The sequence below is a fragment of the Mauremys reevesii genome, linkage group 10 (assembly GCF_016161935.1).
Source record: "Mauremys reevesii isolate NIE-2019 linkage group 10, ASM1616193v1, whole genome shotgun sequence".
NCBI lineage: Eukaryota > Metazoa > Chordata > Testudines > Geoemydidae > Mauremys > Mauremys reevesii.
The window spans coordinates 12,131,293-12,152,104 of record NC_052632.1 but is presented as its reverse complement, the minus strand read 5'-3'; the positions used below and the strand labels follow the sequence as shown (position 1 = coordinate 12,152,104).

Here is a 20,812-nt window from a genome sequence, read left to right as displayed (position 1 = left end):
GTATATTGGGACGTAGTTGTAACTTTAATATGGCAATATTTTATCACGATGCGGGTACACAGAGCCGTCCTTTCTTCTTTTCATGAGGGTCCAACTTGGTGGTAATTTTCTTACAGACACATTTGTTTGAGATGTGAAAGGACAGGAAGCAAAGAACAAGGAGGAGGGGAAGCTTCGCTGCCGGTAGAATGCTGGAAAAGCCTTTCCAAACCAGCTCAGCAAATGACTTATTAGTGACTAATTAATTGATCGCTGGAGGGTGCGCACTTGCCAGTTGGCAAACCCCTCCTTGTAAAGTGCCTGTTGTTTTGGAAAATGGGCTTTGTTCTCCTTTAACCCTCATGCCCTGTGCTGCCTTCCAGAATCTCACTGGCTGCTCATGCCTCAGTTTGGTCCCAGCCGAGAACGCTACAGTCATGCACGGAAAATGCCCCAGTCCTGGTTGCCAAGAGGCCTTCTTGACATTCCTCTGCGTGATGTGTGTTTGCAGCATGATTGGAGCCATGGCGCAGACGCCGTCAGTTATCATACTCATCAGGTAAGAGCCGGGCTGAGGATCTGATGAGTTGCTTGGCTCTCGATCCATCGCTTCTTTCATCAGGCTGCCGCAGATTAATTGAAAACTGAAGGGCTCCTCCCTGGCTCTAGATCGAGGGGGACCGTTGTTGCCCACGGGCCATGGGTGTGTAGGGAGGATGGACTCTCGGCGCTGAGTGCTTCTGACTAGCATTGGAGTTGACAGGAGCTACAGACGCTCAGCAAATCTCAGGAGTTGACCTGCTTGGGGGGGGGGGCACTACAAAATGACCCACCCTTATACTTTCAGCTGCACTGAATTCAGCCTGAGAGTTCCCTTTGGCTTCAATGGGGGCTCAGGCCCTCTGAAAACCAGGTCCCTTATTATGTCCTCCTCTCCCATTTAAGCCCCTGAAAGAAGCAGCCAGAGTTTCAGAACTCAGCATCCCAAGCGCAGTGGTAGCTTCTGGATGCTGTGCATGCATCAGTCTCTTTGTCTCTGCAGGTCTCTGTTAAGTTCAGCACGACCACATTCATTGCTGGGGTAGCTCCACTTAATTCAGTGTCTAATACTGACCTGAGGAAAGAATAAGGGAATTGATTCTGTGCCGCTCAAGTGGCAAGGAGGGCTGTGAATCTGGTATGGAGGGGTCCATGCAGGTATGCTGCAAAAGAAAAGGTCAGGCCTTGTTCTCCCCATCCGTCTAGAAACCGTGAAGTGGAAAGGAAATCAGGAAAGTTTCGCTTCTGTTAAGGCTAAAATCAGTCAGGTGTTAGGATTGCAACTGCGTGACACCAGCAGGCAGTGGTTTCATGAGGCTTTTTTAGAGATAGCCTAGAGATCCTAGGAGGCTGCAAAAACAACCCCAAAATGGCCTACGGATGGATTTATGGCTGGTGTAGGACTATACGCACGCATCACCAGAAGCGAAAACTCCCATGCTGGCCCAAATGCTGACATCAGTGGGAATTAGAGATGCTCAGTATCTCTGGATTTGGCCAAACATGCATAAAAAGACAAAAGCATCATCTCCAACTGAATTACTGTGTGCTATTTCCACACACAGACCTTCCAGGCAGCTACAAACACACACATATATCTGCCCCCTGAGATGCACGTGCGTACCTAACTTTGCCTTTATTCAGAATCACTGCATTCATCCAGGCCCTTGCTTACAGCCTATTCTAATCAGACGTGCAATAAGCAGATCCATTCTGCATCCTGGAAAATTCCAATAAAGTTCAATCAATAGGGTCTGTGTTAGAAACACTTTTGAGTGGATCTCAGGCTGATCTCTGATGCGAGGTCATGTCTCCCTGCAGAGTATAGAATGAGATATTCCACCTACTAGTTCATTTCTCTCCTGGCATCTACAGTAGCTAAACGGAAATCAAATTTTCAGCGATCAATATTGTGGCAAAGGTAATTTGAGGCTTGAAGGGTTCTTTGTTGAGAGAAATTATCAGCACTTATAGGATCCTGAATAGACTCTTCTTAATGTGCATTTTCAAATGAGACAAGCCAATGGCCAGGTAGGAAAGAGAAAACAAGAGAAAAGAGGAAATGTTAGAAAACTTCAGTTCACAACCCTTTGAAACTGACAATTCACAGCACTGAAAGTCATATCTTAACTATATTCCCACCAGAACCACCAATAACTATCATAAATGCACAGAAGAGGCAGTGAAAGGCCAAGCATCACCTGGTGTTCTGGACACTCCACGGGTTTGAATCAACTGATTCCACAAACCACTCTCATTTGGTATGAGGGGCCCAGATGTTACTGGTGATGAGTTTGAATTGCGACTCTCAGCTCTCCCAAATCAGGCAAAATGAAGCCCATCCCTGGCTGACCTGGTTGCAATTGTGCTGAATGCAGCTGAGCAGGGAAGTGTCTTCTCCTGGCCCAGCCAGCAGGGGCATATTCAGAGGATTCACCAGGACATCTGGCTCTTTGCACACCCCAGAGTCTAGTTTAAATGTCCACACTGTAATTTCAGGCACTGAAGTTTTCAACACAGCCTGGAACTAGATAACTAAGGAGACTATGGGAGATAACTTCATGTCATTCCGGGAAGTCCTAACAGTGCTGTGATCAGAGATAGAAAGGACGTTTTGGGGACTCTCTGGTATTATTATTGTTATTATTTATCCATCACCCAAAGGTGTGGTAGGTGCTACACAGACATAAATTAAGACAGGTCAAAACCCTGAAGAGTTTACACCCCTAGAGTTCAATCCAGTACCTATTAGATTCAATGGAAAAAATCACACTAACTTCAGTGGGAGTTAGATAAGATCCTAAATATACAAGAACAGGTGGAAGAAAAGGAGGAACATTAATGCTGGTTGATAAGTATGTTTCACACACACACAAAAATCAGAAAAAAATTCCCTCTTCACATTTTTCAATTAAAAATGGAAAACTGACAATTTTTCATTTTTTTAACTGAAAACATTTCAAACAAAAAATTTAAAAGCCATATTTTATTTTAAAAGTTTCAACTGAAAAACTTTAGCCACTTCTAAAACAACCCCAAAAAACCAAAACACAACCACCTATGTAAGAAAACTGACTGAGGTTACGTTTGGTAACCCTCTGTTCTTCACTTTTTCCCTCCCTTTCACAGGACCTCCCTTGAGCCAGGCTATTAGCCACTGGAATGCCTTTGAAAGTATTGAGGCAGATTTTTCATCACTTGAAGTCTTTTTAAATCAAGACTGGATGTCTTCCAAAAGGCTATTCCCCTCCATTGCACATGTACAGCGGTACCCGTTTCAAGCACAGGTGTCACTAAGAACACCTAACAGGGGATTAATAGAAGCAGGGACCTGACACTTTTAAGTTTCCTCTCAACACAGACCCCTTTCATCAGGGGTTCATTGCCCTGCTTCCCTGAACCGTTATGCACTGTGGAACGTAAAGTGCTGAATAAGAGAATGCATGTTCATGATCAAATTAATCCCTGGTAAAATTCCAGTGACTTCAGTGGGTTTATACCAGTGGCATGACTTTAGCCTATAGCATCATATGAATTATGTGAATGGGAAGTTAATTCTTGTTCTTAAGGTGTCTTCAGAGATTAATGCCAGCCAGATAGAGTGGGTTACATTCAAAGTGAAGGGCCATGATTAGCCTGGCCTATTATCTTCCCAATTTAAAACTAATCAGAAACAAATCTCACTTTCAAAAACATCACCCTGTATGGGCAGGTCAGCGTATCAACCTTTGCTGATCTGGCTGATTTTAATAGCTGGACCTGGGAATGACAAGTTGGTCATTTGTCCTCTCTGCTATTTCACCCACATTTCCCTCCTCCCCCCATCTCACACACAATTAAGTTATAAGAAAAAGGATTTTGTTGGTTTATATCCTGCGGATTCAGAGCATCCGAGGCCTGAAAGGAAATACAGGGATTCTATAAATGATAATTTACTGGGATGGGATTTGCATTTTTTTTCCTTCCAATGACAAGATTAGTTCCCATTATTAACAACGCAACTAAATTCCAGAACCCATCATGCGGCTGCAGTTGCAATTATTTTTCAGGCTTCAGGCAGTTGGACCAAGGGGGAAGAAAAGAAAAGAAGCCTGTTAATGATTTTCTGAAGAGGTGACAGTGGCATCCTGATTGACAGCAAAGCACAGCAACGGGTTTGTTAATTAAAGCAGTATGATAACAATCAAGTTCCCTCTCTCCCTTTCTCCTCTGTACAGAACAGTGAGCCCTGAACTTAAGTCTTATGCGTTGGGGGTGCTTTTCCTGCTGCTCCGTTTGCTAGGTACGTGCAGTGATTTTTTTCTTTCTTCCCCCACACCCTAAAAACGAACTCAGTGTTTATATGTGCGTTAAGCTGTGAGTGTCCATTGATTCCCCCCCTTTGGATGTTGAACGCCTGTCCAGTGCTGTCATTTATCAGTGGGTCTAAACCCACAAGTTCCAGGCCCTTTCTCTGCAGTGCGGCTGGAAAGGCCTCCAAGGGTCATGGCTCAGGCCTCTCCTGCCATTTCAGTCACGCTCACGTTGGAAATCATGGTGTTGAGTGTGAAACCCTCCCTCCCAACTAGTTAATTTTCCACAGTCATTATTAACATGTCAGCAGCTTGTGAAATTACTTCTTTATTGTGCTGCTGACTTCAGGGATAAACAATTTCACAACACTTTGAGGATAGGAGCTTTGTTACTCCATGGGGTGGCAGCTGAGTCCTCCTCGTCTCTGGGGGGAGGAAAACAAAAGGGGGAAAAAAACCAAGCTGAACCTTAATGCTGTCACCTGGCTTAATCTCCCATTAAAATACATTTGGTCAGACCGTTGGATCAATGTATGTCTCTTCATGCCTGAATGAAAGTGAAAACGTTACCTGTAATTGTTTCATCCTTTGTAACGGGCTGACTGTAGGAGAGCCGGCTTAAAGGCACAGCCCCTGTTTCTCAGAACTTTGGACCAAATTCTGTCCTCTCCATTGCTCTGGATGTGTTCTGTTGGTATTCTACTCATGGGTTTCTGCTGGTCCAGTGGGACAGATTTCACTCTCGCCCAGTAGAAGCTGAATAGTCCCTTATTCCATGAGTGCTCCCAGTGATTTCACTGAGCAAGGTACAGATCAATGAGAGTTAGAATCTGGTTCAGCGTAAGTTTTCTGCAGCATAGATCCATCCACTGTATGGTTGTAGGAGAAGGATTTACCCCATACCATGACAGTGTGGTATAGACGCAAGTGCCATTACTCCAATGAAGCCCTTCAGGATTTGGCTATTCGTTTCTTCTCTACTAGGTGATTATTTACTTGTGCAGTTCATTGGCCTTCACCAGGGCAGCCTGTTTTCTTTCACAGAGAGGGGTTGAAAACCCCACAGTCCCATGTATCCTACTGAATGGTCTCTGAGTGCAAGGTCCTTATTTTGCATCAGAATTCTGGTGCCAAGTTTTTCTCCAGGAGCCAGTGAATTGCATGAGCATAAAGGCCCAATCTAGCTTCCACTGACGTCAATGGGAATCTTTCAGCACTGGTCAAAGGCCTGAAATGCACTCCCTCATCAAAAGCTTAATGCTTTGCTCAGTGCTCAGAAAGGAAGAAAACACCACAAGCCTTTGGTGGCTGATCCAAAGCCCACGGAAATCACTGGGAGTCTTCTGGTTGACTTGCTTGGACTTTGAATCAGGCCCTAACACACAGTGTTTCCTTTTGCTGTCCATACTGCTCTAGGTTCTTGTCCTGTTCTCAGCTCTTGCAGGTTGAATGCAGAATCCCAAATGCAGGACCTGGCAGTTAAGCAAGGGAGGGAAGCTGCTTTTTGATTTTGCATTCTAAATGTAAATGTATTGGGGATGGTAGTTACTAATTTTGTAGTTGTATTGTAGCTTATTATTATTGTTTGAGAAGTCTGCATGTATAATTCTGTGAGGCCTAGGTTCTGCTACCCATACTTGGGATAAGATAGAATCATAGAATATCAGGGTTGGAAGAGACTTCAGGAGGTTGTCTAATCCAACCCCCTGCTCAAAGCAGGACCAATCCCCAGACAGATTTTTGCCCTGGATCCCTACATGTCCCCCTCAGGGATTGAACTCCCCACCCTGCGTTTATCAGGCCAATGCTCAAACCACTGAGCTATCCCTGCCTCCCTTACTCTTACATTAGCTGCATCTTACTCTTCCATTAGTCCCCTTGACACTGCAGTGACTCTTTTTTGTAGCAAAACACATGCTGCCCTGTCACAGCAGAATCCCTGTGGAATACAATAATACATCCAGGAGGAAGTCAGCTATGGGACTACATAAAGGATAAGGTACTACTCAATGTGAGTGGAGATATCCAAAACTCACCATTAATAATTTGAGGTTTGAGGCTAGATTGATTTTAAAAGCTTTTTTCAGTTCACCTTTAAGCTTAGACTTAAAAAGCGACCAATAATAGCTTCTTCTTGAACCAAAGGAGAGTATTAAATATCTGAGGTACGAGACCCGGAGGTGCAATCTGAGTTAATACATTTTAGTAAGACAGAGAATGCTTCTTTAAACAGCTCTGCAGTTTCTGAACTAAAATATATATAGCAGCAATTTGTGCAACACTTTGTAATAAGAAGTAAAGCATGATTGAATCTCTTTAATATTCACTGTAATAACATGAAACATGACTGAATTCTCCTGATATCCTGCTGGATGTATTATCTTATTCCATAGGAATTCTGGTATGATAGAGCAGCATATTAATGTCTTGGTATAAAAGTGTTACCGTGATTTCTTAGAAAAGAAACTAAAACAGTTCCAGTGGAGCCCCAATGGTATTGAAAGCTGCAGCTACTGTATAAGAGGCTCTGATATGGAGATTCTTTTCCAAATACCATCTCACTTCTTCATATATGCTGTCATTGAAAGGACCTGAATCGAAAGTGCATATCTAAATACCCCTAGTAGCTGGGGAAGTTCAGATCCGGATTGGAACTTTGCATCTCAGGCTTCTCTAAAGGTGAAAAAACATTTGCAAATGACATAAGTCAAACGTGTCTGGTAATTCCATCCTGATTGCACTGGCAACTGTCAGCATTAACTATGCACGGCTGAAATGGCAAATAGATTTATGCATGACAATAAGATCCTGGACATTTCCCTTCCCGGATGGTGTTTGCAGTTTGTCCCCAAAACATGCAGCTCAAGTGCAATATCTGGCTACCAATGGAGTTTCTGATATTTTTGTTTTAAATCCAGCCTCCTCGCATCACTCAGTGTGACACACTGAAGGTGCAAGACATGCCCATTGATCTGGGCTTTGGAGGCCACAAAGCCTGCAGTCAGAGACCTCCCTTAATTCCAAAGCACTCTAAATGTCAAGTCTAGTCTCACTTGTTGGACGTCTCTAGCCCTTGTCCTTGTGGAGATAGCCCTGAAAAGGTCAACAACACAAACTGGTTGCTAGGGTTGAAAGTCTTTCACAGCTGTTTTTCCTAAAGGCCTCAGTTTATTCATAGCTTCCATGTACCTCAGGTTTGGCTCTTGGGACCAATGAAACAGATCCCAAGAGCTTAAGGGTGTTCAGATCAGCCAACATCTAGTTTTTACTCTTATTATGGCACTCTAGAGCCAGTTCAGCACTGGGAGTGTAAATTGGATTCCATTCTGCCTTGCATATCACCAACACCATCTGTTAGCTTGGTTCTAGAGACACCCCAGCCAAATTTTCAGATCTCAGGTTGAGTTTGTGGTTGCCCGCGCTTATTTAAAAAGAAAATCACCTTTTAACTTGCAAACCGACCCAGCTTGATCTGGAAAGCATTGAGAAAACAAATAGCAAGCTGTGCAGTGTCATTTCTCAGGGCATTCCCACACTTTACATTTGAAGGGAATATCTTTTTGTTAGCCGGTTATCTATTTTTATTTACTGTTTTATATCCCTGGTGTTAATAACTGGTTGAAGGAAGTACTGAAAGCTGACATAGCCTAATAACTTCTGCATTTATTAGCCGATGTGAAAGATCAAACAAAAATCTGCAGAGTTCTAGCCATTAACAGAGTGAAGTAAAGAGGTTTCACATCCCAGAGGCAAAGGAGAAGGCAACCAATGTATTTGTATTCCTGCCATATATTGTCATACAGCAAAGAAATGGCATTCATGTCAAGCTAAGGAGCAGTGTCTCATTTAAGCTAAGAAATCCAAGGTTAATGATGAAACATGATCTTTAATTCACCATCTCTCTTCCAGATAGTGCAACCCATATGTGTCTCTGTCTAGATACATATTTCTAGAGCTCTAGTCACCTCAGTATCTGGAAATGGGGTGTTATTGGCCAAATTCCAATAGGAGAAATTATGTTCTGCCAACCTAAAATTGGCTCTGTGGTTTTATTGGAGATGATATTCTTCTTCACTTCCTGTCCTAAAGCCTAGCAGTGATGTTATTAACCAGTTTTAAATAAATGTTGTTTTCCACCCCCCAAAAATATCTTAGAGATGAGTGAAATGATTCCTACTACATAAAGCATCCAGAACTTTCTTTTGATTGTTAAGGGCTCGGTATTTAGTTGCGCGCAAATGCCAATTTATGTGCTCAAAGGTGGGATTTAGATCTCCTCTTTTGGTGCCCATTGTTTGTAAAGCACTTGTGGATCTTGTCAGAATGAAAGCTATTTATGTATTTGATGATATAAGACTGGAGACCCCTGCGTTATCCAAGCAGAAAGGGGAACTCAAAGATTGCATTGCTGTGTGGGTTTAATGAGACTTCGGGCGTTGCTTTAAGGTCGTGGCCCTGTTATAAACCACTCGCAGCAGAGTCCAGCTGAGAAATGCTGATTTGCCCTTAACTGCAGTGATTCAAGGAGAGAGTTCTGCTGTGGTATTTCACTTTGTGGGATAATGACAGAATCACTTTCTTTCAGGTCCATTCCCCTGCACTTATTAGAGATCATTCTCCCTCTTCCTTAGATCCTGGATCTGGATGCCCCCAGAACTTGGGGAAAGTTCAGGTCTGGATCTGAACTCCATGGCTAATTTCAGGCTTTGTAATGGACTTCAGCAAAACCCTGGATGCGAACACCATGAACATTTTGATCTGGATCCAGAGCCACGTTTTGTAGCTTAGGCCCCTCTCTGCTCCTTTGTGAAACTCTGTGACCAGCCTTAATAGGCTATGTTCAAACAACAAATCAGAAGTGTAAGGACAAACTACTTAAAACTGAGCTGCGGTGTTTATGGGATAGTGAGCGATCACCTCCATAACCTTTGAACCCAGGCCAGTTCTTCAGGGGATCATGTGGGGTGACAGTCCCCACCAGACGTGTTTAGTTTGCCTAGGAATGAGAGATCCAGAGAGAACCACAAGATTTGTTGGTGTCCATCAGCCTTCATAAAAAATCCCCTTTCCACTCACTATGGCTGAGTCCTGTCCCTTTACCCCAAGGGTCACTACAGTGCAATATGTCTCTTTTATTTTGACAGGTTTTATCCCGCCACCCTTGATCTTTGGGGCTGGAATTGACTCAACATGTCTGTTCTGGAGCACGTTTTGTGGCGAGCAAGGAGCCTGCGTATTGTATGACAATGTCGTCTATAGATACCTGTATGTTAGCATTGCTATAGCCCTGAAATCTTTCGCATTCATCTTATACACAACCACCTGGCAGTGCTTGAGGAAAAACTATAAAAGATACATCAAGAACCACGAAGGTGGGCTCAGCACTAGTGAATTCTTTGCCTCTACTCTCACCCTAGACAATCTGGGGCGGGACTCTGTGCCCCAAAACCAGTCACAGAGGACAAAATTTATCTATAACCTTGAAGATCACGAATGGTGTGAAAACATGGAGTCTGTTTTATAGTGACTAAGGATGGATGAACTCTATATTAATAATATATGGGTCCTTTTTAATTAAAAGAGAGAGAGAGAATAAAATTTAAAAAACAGGAAACTTTTGTCTTTGTCTCAAAAACCAGAGCCAAGGATTCAGAATAACAAAATCTTTAAAGGGGATCATTTTTGAAATCCTGTCGGAGTGCTGGAGAGAACCCCAAACCACTCCAGTTGGGTACCAGCCCCTGTGATGATGGTACAATCTTCCAGGATAGAATCACCTGCCAGGGCATTGGGAGCTGCAAACCCAGGTTTTTGTGGGAGAACTCGTCAGATGGACATTCTTGGGCACCTGGTGAGAAGAAACAAGCAAATAACAGCAATTCCAGAATAAGCGTTCGAGACACTGCATGCCATTAGGGATCTGTGCAGCCCTGTCACCTCTGCAATATGGGCTAAAGGGTTAGCCAGTCTGGGTGCTGTTCAAGTCCAATGCACTCTCTCAATGATGTCAAAGAGGGAACAGTGCTGGAGTTATTAAACTACTTACACTCTGTCACCAGCCACGATTCCATGTTAGATACTTTGAATGATGCTGTATACCCTCTAGCCAGCACACATGAATGGTCAAAGGCTCCACTGTCCTTCCAGCAGATCTCAGATTTCGGTTCTCTGTGAATGGCTGTGCTCAGATCTTTAAAACCCAGTAAAGTTCAAGTCATTTGCTTACACTTGCCAAATGTTCTGTCATTTTTTTTTAAACTCAAACATTTGCCTATATAATCCTTTTAAGATTTTTTTAAACTACTTTCAAATCTATATTAACCCTTAAATCACCAACAGAGTTCTATAAGGGGAATTTATTCTACCAATTGCATTTTTTTTCAGTTTCTTTTCAATATGCCACAACATCATGCGAGGGATTCAGCTAATCCAGTGCATTTTTTTTTTAGTCTGTATGCCTTCGTTCTGATGCACTGTCAAACCAATGAGGACGTGCATTATTAAAAAGAGATTAAAAGAGAGAGTGAATGCTCTGTGTCTCTATGAAAATAACTAAAAGTTGGAGAATTCTAGTATGATATAATAATTTACAGATTATTTTTTCATATGACATATGACTCGGTGACTACATAGATGGAGAGACCGTTTGTTTATGTACTCTCCGGTTTTTAAATATATATTATTTGCGGTCGGGTGGGAGAATTCCTTAAAGTGTGTGTGTGTGTGTGTGTGTGTGTGAGAGAGAGAGAGAGAGAGAGAGAGAGAAAATACTGAGCCCAGTCCTGCAACCCTTACTCAGACAATTTCTATTCACGAGTAGTCCCATTAATTTCAAGGAGACCACTCATGGGGAAACGGTGCAGGATGTGACATATTATGGACCAGATGTTGCCCCTAGAGTTGCATTCAGGGCTCCCATAAAGGGGCAGAATTTTCAAAAGCACCCAATATTGCTCATTAACCCATTGCTCATATTAACCCATTACACTTGGACCAGAGTTAGGGCAACACTGAGCACTTTTGAAAATCACACCCAAATTGTATAGGAGCTGCCCCCATGGATCCTGGGGAAGAACTAGCATTATCTTTTGAATTAGAGTCTTGTCCAATGCCCTTTGAAATCAAGGGGGGGGTCTTTCTATAGACTTCAGTGGACACTGGATTGGACTTTTCCTATATAATCTTTTTCCAGGGCATTCCTACTGTTAAGCAATAAAAAGTGGCTGTTTAATGAATTTTCTCCAACCGTAACTGAAACCAGCCATGTTTCCAATGGAGTAAATGTCAGTAGCATTTTAAGGGTTAGCATTGTTAATTCAAAATCTTGGGGGTTTTGGCTTGTCTTTCAAAGCTGTTGCGAACCTGCAAACATTTAGAAGCATAACCTGTCACAGGATGTAGCTCCCATGGATCCCAGGAGTGGGTGAGCTTCCCAGAGGCACGTTCATTGCTGGCAATGGACACACCAGAATCCTCATAATGGAGCAGTGAGGTTAACTTGCCACTCGTGTTCAGTACCATTTAGCAGACGTTGCGCTAATCGAGACAGTTAAAAGCTGGCAGCCTAAGACCGCTTCCAGCTGACTTACTTTACTGGTGTGTTTTGTAATTTATGCACTGCATTAAATGTTCAGCAACAGTAAGGGCAAAGAACCCAGTATATCAAATAAACTGCACTGTGCCAAATACTCAACCAATATTGTAACTATATATGTTTTTATTCTTGGCTTGGAGCCTTGTACAGAATCATTTGATAAAGAGAGGAGAGGGAAGGGGGGGAAAGGAACATTATGCAGTGCCATTTGTATCTATTGGGTGGTAAATGATGCTTTTAAACCACAATATTTAGATCCGTTTATTATATCCTGTCTGCAAAAAATAGAGATACTGCATCCATAAGCCAATGAATTAAACGAAGGGACAGGTTGCATAACTGTCTCATAAAATATGTATAGTTGTCAAGTATAAGCCTTTGAAATCTTTCTGTACAGTTTTCCTTATTTTGAAATTTTATTGCTTATAGAATGCCGCCTTTTTCAGATGCTAGCTCAGAGTTTTATACTACGCACGCATCACAAACAACCTGTCGCAATGCCTGATTTCCTGAAAATCTATAAGCCCGTTTGCAGTTTGGATTTTTTTTTTCTCTAAAAATCCAGGGTGAATGAGAATAACATGCGGGCATGATGCAAAACAAACTGAAAGGCGTCCTAGAGCTGTGGTTTGTCAGTAATTGAATGTACAATCAAAAGCCCATCTGACCAGTGTTATGGAAAACAAGATTGCAAAGCATGAACTGTCGCTTCACTTGTTTGTTTGGGGGATTTTTTTTATTTTTACTTTTTTTTGTTTATCTTAATCTGATTTCTTGGTTGTGTATGGAAAGCTCAGCCTGAGCTGGGTTGTTTTATTACTTTTGTACCTAATTATTTTGTATCTTGTGCAATCGTAATTTTCTGTTTTTCTTTTGATAACATTGCTTTTGAAAAGCTCTCAGTATCATCAAGGGCTTTATTCATAGAGTTTTGGTGCTGTCACAGGGGAAAGAGGTGTATCCATGCATGTAAAACAAAACATGAAACCAAATACTCAGAGTGCCCCAGCTTTTGCTTTGCTTTGCTGATTTCAAAGTCCCAAGCCAGTTTTGCATGTTCCCTACTTTTAATTGTACAATCAGGGGTGAATAATCTCAACTCAGCCTCCCTCACCCCAGAAATGAGTTCCACATAGCTTTAAGGGGGTACTTCACTTCCTTTTTCAATAATAACTTAACCATGCAGGAGATGGAATTGGAAAGATTCTCTTCCTGAGAGGAGAAAGCAGAGGCAAACCCCAAGTTCTGAAGCTCAGATCCTACATTCCCCCCAGGTTCAGGGCCTTTTGGATTCAGGATTTTTGTTGAGGTCTATCTCAGATTCAGCAGTGCCCCCAAACCCTGTGCTTTGCTGCCTAGTGACAGCCTTCTCGGGAGATACTTTGGGAAATGGAACATACCATCTGGAGCTCAATTCTCTTCTCACTCTCACAGATGTAAACTAGGAGTGGCTCCAATGAAATCGGTGTAGGGGGTGCCCAGTGTGAAAGTGGTACAAGTGAGAGCAGAATCAGGCCATTAATACTTTGCACATTGGGCTCTTTAAACGACGTGGTGCATTTTGAGACCATCCCTTTACACTTGTGGAAATCATCTTTCAAAGTCCCTGCCCCACCTATTTGTGCGTTTCACCAGAGCAAAGAGCATTCTCGGGAGGAGGAGACATCTTTCCATTCAAATTCCCGGCCTACCTTCCCCAGGGTTTTGGTTGCACGATGACATGATGGGGATTTTAAGATCACTTGAATTACCAAGCCAAACCTACCCACTTCCCCCTGTTCAATACTATCTGGAGAGCCCATGCATTCGAGGCATCAAATCTCAGCTCTCACGCTACCGTTATCCTGTCTGAGCAGGATATGAGCCTCATGGGCGAGAGAAGGAATTCACTCCCAGGGAGTTGAACTATCAATGCTTAAAAATGAAATGGTGGGGTGAGCAGACGTTTGAAGAGGGATTTAAGAATATCCAAATAGCTAGGGCATGTAAAAAAAATCTTTTAAGAAAATCTTTAGACAATCTTTATATTCTCCCTTCAAAATGCAGTGTCATCCCCAATTATTTTTCATTAACTAAAGGGATGCTAAGGGCTGTGCATCTTACCCACACCTTTCTGCATCAGGCAACTGTGCTTTCTCCCAGGGTGCACAGTGTCTTGGGAGGGAAAGCAGACTCAATTTAGCAATCAGCAGTCTCATTCCACAACAGACCCAGGGGCAACCTCAAGGCTACCAACACTGTGAGTTGTGAAACTTTACCAGGAGACAGAGTCTGTTGCTGCTGCTGTTCAAGACTATTTCTCACAGCTGGACATGTTGGGCTCAGCACTTCCCTGTGATTCAGATGATCTAGATGCGTTATTTGTTTTGTTTTTATCAGAGGGAGTGGGGAAAATTGCTGTTAAAAGCCCTTAGGCAAATACCTCATAGGACTGAATCGCTTTTTTTTTTGTTCTTTGTTCAGAGAGGTTTCCAAACAAATTCCCACTCTGCCTTTAAAGCCAGCTATCCACATATATCCCTCCCTAATGTCACATGAGCCGTCTTTAGAGATATGAGGCTTCCAAATCACACGCACACATTCTCGCTCTCTAGATGTGATTAATGTGTGCAAAGTTCACACTATTTCTTTGTGCCTGGGGCTCTGGAAAAGCACCTCCTAAGTATAAGCAATAAAGGTCATGATTCTGAGCTGCTTTGACCTTTCAGAGAGCAAGAGAGAACTGGCAAAGGCCCCTGCGCTCTTCTCCTTGTCTAAAACAAAGTTCACTTGCTCCCATGTTACCTACTCTGGTCATGACTCACCATTCCGCTGAGCGGGGTTTCAATCCTGGACGGTTGTGGCACTCTCAGTTTTCTGTGACTTGGCGGTTTCAGTCCCCTGCAGTATGTCCTTGCTTAGAGATAGCCAAAATACACTTCCTGTAAATGAGCATGCAGACTGAAGGGAAGAGAGCCACTGATTGTTACTTGGTATAAGCCCAGCTTGGAGTGACCTTATGATGGATCAGACCGACTCTAGAAGGGAAGACATAACAATGAGAGGGCATTGTGGCTGGGTTTTTAAAGGTCCCTACGAGAATTAGGCACCCAACTTCAGCTGGCCTTCAATGGGATTTGGGCATCTAACTGTCTTAGCCCCATTTCAAAGCCTCAGCCTTTAGGCATCTCTTCCAGGCTGTCTACTGGGCTCTTTCACCAGCCTGAATTTCACACCAGTAATTTTGCAAAGGACTGTTAAAGTTCCTTTGCCTAGGTGGTGCCTTTCCCTCTCCACACTCTTAATGATGTCAAATGCAAATAATGAAATGCAGTCCTATCAAGCCAATAATCTCTGTTCAGAGACATTAACACTGTCATTTACATTGGCTTGAGAGACCAGAACATCTCATTTGGTTTCGGCCCATCAGCTACACTAAACACATGACCCATTTTTTCTTGCTTTTACACATTAAATCTGTCATTTCTTATAAGCTGTAAATGACATTTTTCCATTATTCCACTGACTTTTCCAGCAAATGCAAGTCTTAACTCAATTGCTTCACTCGAACATACTCTCTAGATAATTTTTAGATATTGGGTATTTTTCCTTTAATTTGTGTTGCCTAGTAAAATCTTTGGCTCTGATCTTGTTCCCCGAATTCAATGGGGCAGGGGCAGGCTCTGTGTAATTATGAGCAAAATAGTCATGTTCTTTTCCTTGGAATGAGTAAAAAATATGCATTATCCTTGTGATTAAAGAAAAGAGAGAAAATTATGAACAAAAGCTGCCAATTGTCAAGTGGGCTGGAGCAGACAGTCACAGTCTGATGTGAGGAGTCCCCATAAAAAAGGAAAATACCAGTTATAGTCCAACAATTTCAAGTGCAACATTTTTTAGAGGGATTCTCTATGAAGTGGATGCCACCGCTGGCAATAAGCAATGAGAAACACGCCAGGAAAAGCTGGAAAAATAATTTATTAGCTGAATTTCCATTTCCACCCCGCCCCCTTTGTGAATTGTCAGTGAATAGCTTTAAAACTTCTCTAATTTATATGCCAAAAATTTCTGCATATAATCCTTCGCCTGTAGATTGATTGTGAACCACTTATTAAGAATATTTGATACTTGGCCTGGGTTGGTTAATTTTGATTGGACATGTAAGTCAGGCAGGATGTTTCTGTTTCCAAACCAGATGAATGTAATTTTAGAATTGGGGTTTTGGTGCATCTATTCATGATTAGGAGTCCAGGGTCAGATCCTTCGCTGGTATAAATGAGCATAGCTCTATTGAAATTAGGCCAATTGATACCAGCTGAGGATCTGACTCTAAAAATTCACTGTTCAGGTACATGAATAGCTGCTTAAATGTCTCTGGTTCTGAGAACATTTCTGCCAGTTAGTCCCTTCATTAGAATAATCACAGAGAGCAACCACAATAGGGTCATGAACACTGGCAAAGCAAACTGGTACCAAAAGTTAAGTATTTGTGGAAATTTGTTTGCATTGTTTGTACAGCTATAATATCAGGCACAATAGACTCGTAGAAGTCAGCGTTGTGAAAGGCCTAACATGTCATAGGCCAGCTACCTAACCAGGTTGTCAATCATCAGGACAACAAAGAGGTATCTTTCCTCTTTCCCCAAACTTTTTTACCCTTCAAAATGCTTATCCTTCCTACAGAGTCGTCTCTCACAAACCTTGATGCATTTACCGTTGTCAACCCATATCTCAGTGGTGTCTTTTGGGGTCCTTGTGACTCTTACTAACACAAACCCTTTTACCCTAGTCTGTGACGCTTTCTGCCAGACTTGAACGCTCTGGTGGCTCCCTGACATTTCCACTTGCTGAAGAGTTCTAGCCATTGCGTCTTATTCCTTAGTGCATGGAAGCAGTTCTCATCATCCACACCTGGAACGCATCTGTCCTAGATCAGAGCTCAACAGGGAAGTCCAGTGGCCCTGGGACAAGGTCACTTTTGCTTGCAAATGCTATCTCTTGTTTCTCTTTGGTGCAATGCCCAACTGGCTGGGGGAGAAGAACTGTGACCTTTTTAAACCCATAGTGCCTACCATTGAAATGGAACGCTGTGTTGTTTTGCATTGTATTATACGTGATTACCATGTAAATAAAGTATCAGAAATTTGGTGTTCATTAGATTTTTTTGAGGCAACCCACAACAACAATATTTCTTCCTCTGCTATATGGGTTTAAAAACTATTCCAGACCTGGGAATGTTTGTGGCTGTGAAAGCTAGAAATGCGTCAAAGGCATTCAATGGGAAAACACTGCATATATATATATATGGCGTTGCTTTGCCGTATGAACGATACATGAGCACCATCTGAACCTCAACCAGGCAGGTGATTTATACAAGAAAATCTTCAGTTAAAGTGAGCAGTGAGTAGAACAATCACTATTTCCCAGCCTGAACGGGTCAGTCTCATTCATGATGGTGGGAAAAGCAATGTTATTGGAGATCTGATTTCTCTTTCATTGTTTTCTTTATGCAGGGGGTTAATGGTAGGGAAAGTTTGCCGGGCCAGTGTGACCTCATTACTCTCCAGATCCCCTGAGATCTTTCAGTTGTAGTTCCAGCTGAATAGAGTGGCAGCGTTAAGCTCAGAGCGGGTTGAGAAACCAGCTTCCCTGATCCGACTCAGGCAGCTAGTCCCTCCGGGGCTGTAGCAAACATTGCAGGCTTTTAAGCAAATGGGAACTTTAGAGACTTCTATTCCCTGCCTCCATTCTCGCCTCCTTATCTTTTGCTCCATGAAACTAGAGGGCACAAAGTGCCAGTGTGTTAAGATGCAGAAGACCTGCCACCCGCCCCAGTCAGCAACGTTTGCCCTTCTAGAGGACTTCCAAATCCTGACGGAATCTTGTTTTAATTTTTTTCCCATTCTTAGAAAGTTCACGTCTTCGCTGGCAAAACTTTGATGCCACTGCTCTTGGGTATGAGACCTTCCTTGGGTGACATCCCCAAGTGCATGAGATCTTCTATTAGCTAAAAATGGCTAAAATCATTCTGGGGTGTGTTATCAGGAGTGTCATATGTAAGGCAGGGAGCTAATTGTCCTGCTCTACTTGACACTGGTGAGGCCTCAGCTGGAATACTGTGTCCGGTTCTTGGTGCCACACTTTAGGAAAGATGTTGACAAATTGGAGAGAGTCCAGAGAAGAACAACACAAATGATAAAAGGTTTAGAAAACCTGGCCTCTGAGGAAAGGTTAAAAAAAACTGGGCATGTTTGGTCTTGAGAAAAGAAGACTGAGGGGTGATTTGATAAGTTTTAAAATATGTTAAGGGCTGTTACTAAGAGGATGGTGATCAATTGTTCTCCGTGTTCACTGGATGTAGGGCTTAATCTGCACCAAGGAAGATTTAGGTTAGATATTAGGAAAAGCTTTCTAACTATCAGGGTTGTTAAGCTCTGGAATAGGCTGCTAAGGGAGGTTGTGGAATTCCCATCACTGGAGACTTTTAAGAAAAAGTTGGACAAACCCCTATCAGGGATGGTCTAGGTTTACTTGGTCCTGCCTCAGCACAGGAAGCTGGACTTGTTGACCTCTCGAGGTTCCTTCCTGCCCGACATTTCTATGATTCTGTCAGACAAGCGCTAGCCATGCCCATGAGGCACTTCCATGTGTAGGTTGAACATGCAAGACCTAGGTTGCTTTGCCTGTGCCTATGAAACTCTTCCACAGAGGTCTCCCTGCTGCACATGCAAGATGGCTGAATGGAAGTTACTGTGCTTACGAACATGCAAGCCTTCCACATACTTCTCTCTGTCCGCTTAGAACCCCCTGTATATGCCACCCTGCCTTTTTGTGCAAGAACATCTCTGCATAGGCTGATGCCACATCCGTTTCCAAGAGGTCGTATCACAAGTGACCTGCAGCTTCCTGCCCTGGAACCTTGATGAGCTGATTTGCCCCCACCTTGGGCTGTATGTTAATCCATTGCTATTGTGCCAGTGGGGAGGGATTCTTTTAAAAATTCTTTGAAATGTGCTGTCTGGACTGCTTCTGATTTTGAGGGCTTTTTAGCAGCACTTTCTAAATAAATCCCAACCTGGTTTGGAAAAGGAAATATTTCACTGTACGATTGATTTGGGGGGTGCGGGGGGAGGGAGAGAGAGAAGAAACAAAAAGAAACTACATGCTCGGTATATTTTGAGTACTGCATTCTGTATTTTTGCAGCTTATATTTTTGAGATGAGCAGTTTAGAAATGTGTGATGTGAAATACATACTGTAAGTTTGCTGTAAATTATATTAAAAGCACTATTTTCATTCTTCTTCTGCCTCACTGGGTGATCTCCTTGGCATTCCTCTTATTTGGTTCTTGGCTGGCTGGGCTGTCAGGGTACCTCTGCCAGAGAGCTCCCAGCCCCAGCAATGGGGCTTTTAAGGTACAAGTGGGTGTGAGTCCAAGTCCATTTGAAAGATCATGGGGAAAGAGGAGGGGTCTGGAAAGTCCTGAGGAAGGATTGGGCAGAGGCGTATTGGAGGGACACAAGGAAGATTGTAGCAGGGGACTATTGAAAGGAGGAAGAGGCAGTTGGGTTCTAGTGGAAGGTTTTATGGAAGGAGGGAAGGAACTGGGGCCTACTGGAGGTTTGCAGGAAGAGTGAACTAGAGCTTATTGGAATGTGATGGAGAGTGAGGAGGTTCACAGGTGATGGGAGATGGGCATTTAAGGAGTCTGGGTGAGAGGGGCAAGATTGCTGACTCAGCTAATTAAACTATCTCAATTATTCAGCTTTTCATTCATGTCAGTTCAGCTAATGAGAAGCAAAGTCTTTCCTCATGCTAAAAACAAATCGAAGTGACGACATGGGCTGAGCCCTGCAAAGCATCATGGGAGAGTCACACTGGATCCCTCAGATATTCTTCCTCTAACTTCTGCGCAGTGCATCTCTTTTCATCTCCAGCAAGGGGTCTTTCCCGAGAGAGGGGAAGGAAGGTAAGTTTGGTCCAATTGCCCCTGAGGGCTCAAGTCAATGGGGCTGGGGAGCCAGGAGGGTGACTCCACACTTGTACCATTTACTGTTGTCTAGTGAACTAGGCAATTCCTGCCTTGTTATTAGACACTGTGGGAGCTGTGTCATGGAGCCAAGCAATGCTACACAGACTAGGACAGGGTTTGGTGTGAGATGTTTATATCCTGTTAGCGACAAAGAGTGAATGGTAACAGCTAGGGATGGGCAAACATTTGGCATCAATTCTTAGCCAATGAAAAATGCTTGTTTAAACTATATTACACTGTTTGTGGGGAAAAAAATCTAAATTTTCCAGTTTTTGACAAAATGATGCAAATAAGAAATGTTCATTTTAGTTCAACTGCAATGGAATTACTGTTTTTAAGTGGTTTTGTTTTGTTTCTCTTCTGTTTTCTCTCCCTTCTGCCCTTTTCTGGTGAGGAAAAAGGTTTAAAAAAAGAACAAATCAACAAAGACTGAAAGCCAGAATATTTCAGTTTCTCTTCCATTCAGTTTGAATCAAAACATTTTTATTGGAATTGATTCCCTCCCCCCCAAAAAAAAACCCTGAAAATGCAGGGGGTTGAGGGGAGGAATGTTAAACGAAATTAAATTTTCTTTTGTTCAAAAACATTTCTTGGAAAGCATTACCTTTCTTTTTTTAAACCAGATCTAGTAACCACCCATACTGCAATCTGATCTGGACACCAGGGCTAGCATCTGAGATCTCGTGTAAGATGCTACCCACTTTTCGTTGCCCATAGGTGGTCCGGCCCTGAGTGGTACATGCTACCCCAAAAGCAGCATGTCCCGCACTACAGTGTCTCTCCATTACTGTGCTGGAGCACTGCTTCAGTACTAAGCATGCTGCAGCTGTTCCTTTAGCTTTTTAAGCCCCTGTTTTGGGCATTCTAGATCCAGCATGGTGCTGTCTCTGCAGCTGAA

General features: G+C 42.9%; 1 protein-coding gene across 2 annotated transcripts in view; it reads left to right on the top strand.

The window, feature by feature from the left end:
- Positions 1-17,203, top strand: part of SLCO3A1 (solute carrier organic anion transporter family member 3A1) — a 218,713-nt gene extending 201,510 nt beyond the window's left edge. The window contains exons 8-10 of one of the 2 annotated variants that reach the window (XM_039491807.1): positions 363-538; positions 4,236-4,300; positions 9,455-17,203. In XM_039491807.1, the coding sequence (XP_039347741.1) occupies positions 363-538; positions 4,236-4,300; positions 9,455-9,834 (621 nt within the window). In that variant the 3' untranslated portion in view covers positions 9,835-17,203. The remainder of the gene's footprint in view (positions 1-362; positions 539-4,235; positions 4,301-9,454) is intronic. The other variant, XM_039491808.1, reaches the window with a different exon arrangement.
- Positions 17,204-20,812: the final 3,609 nt, after the last annotated feature.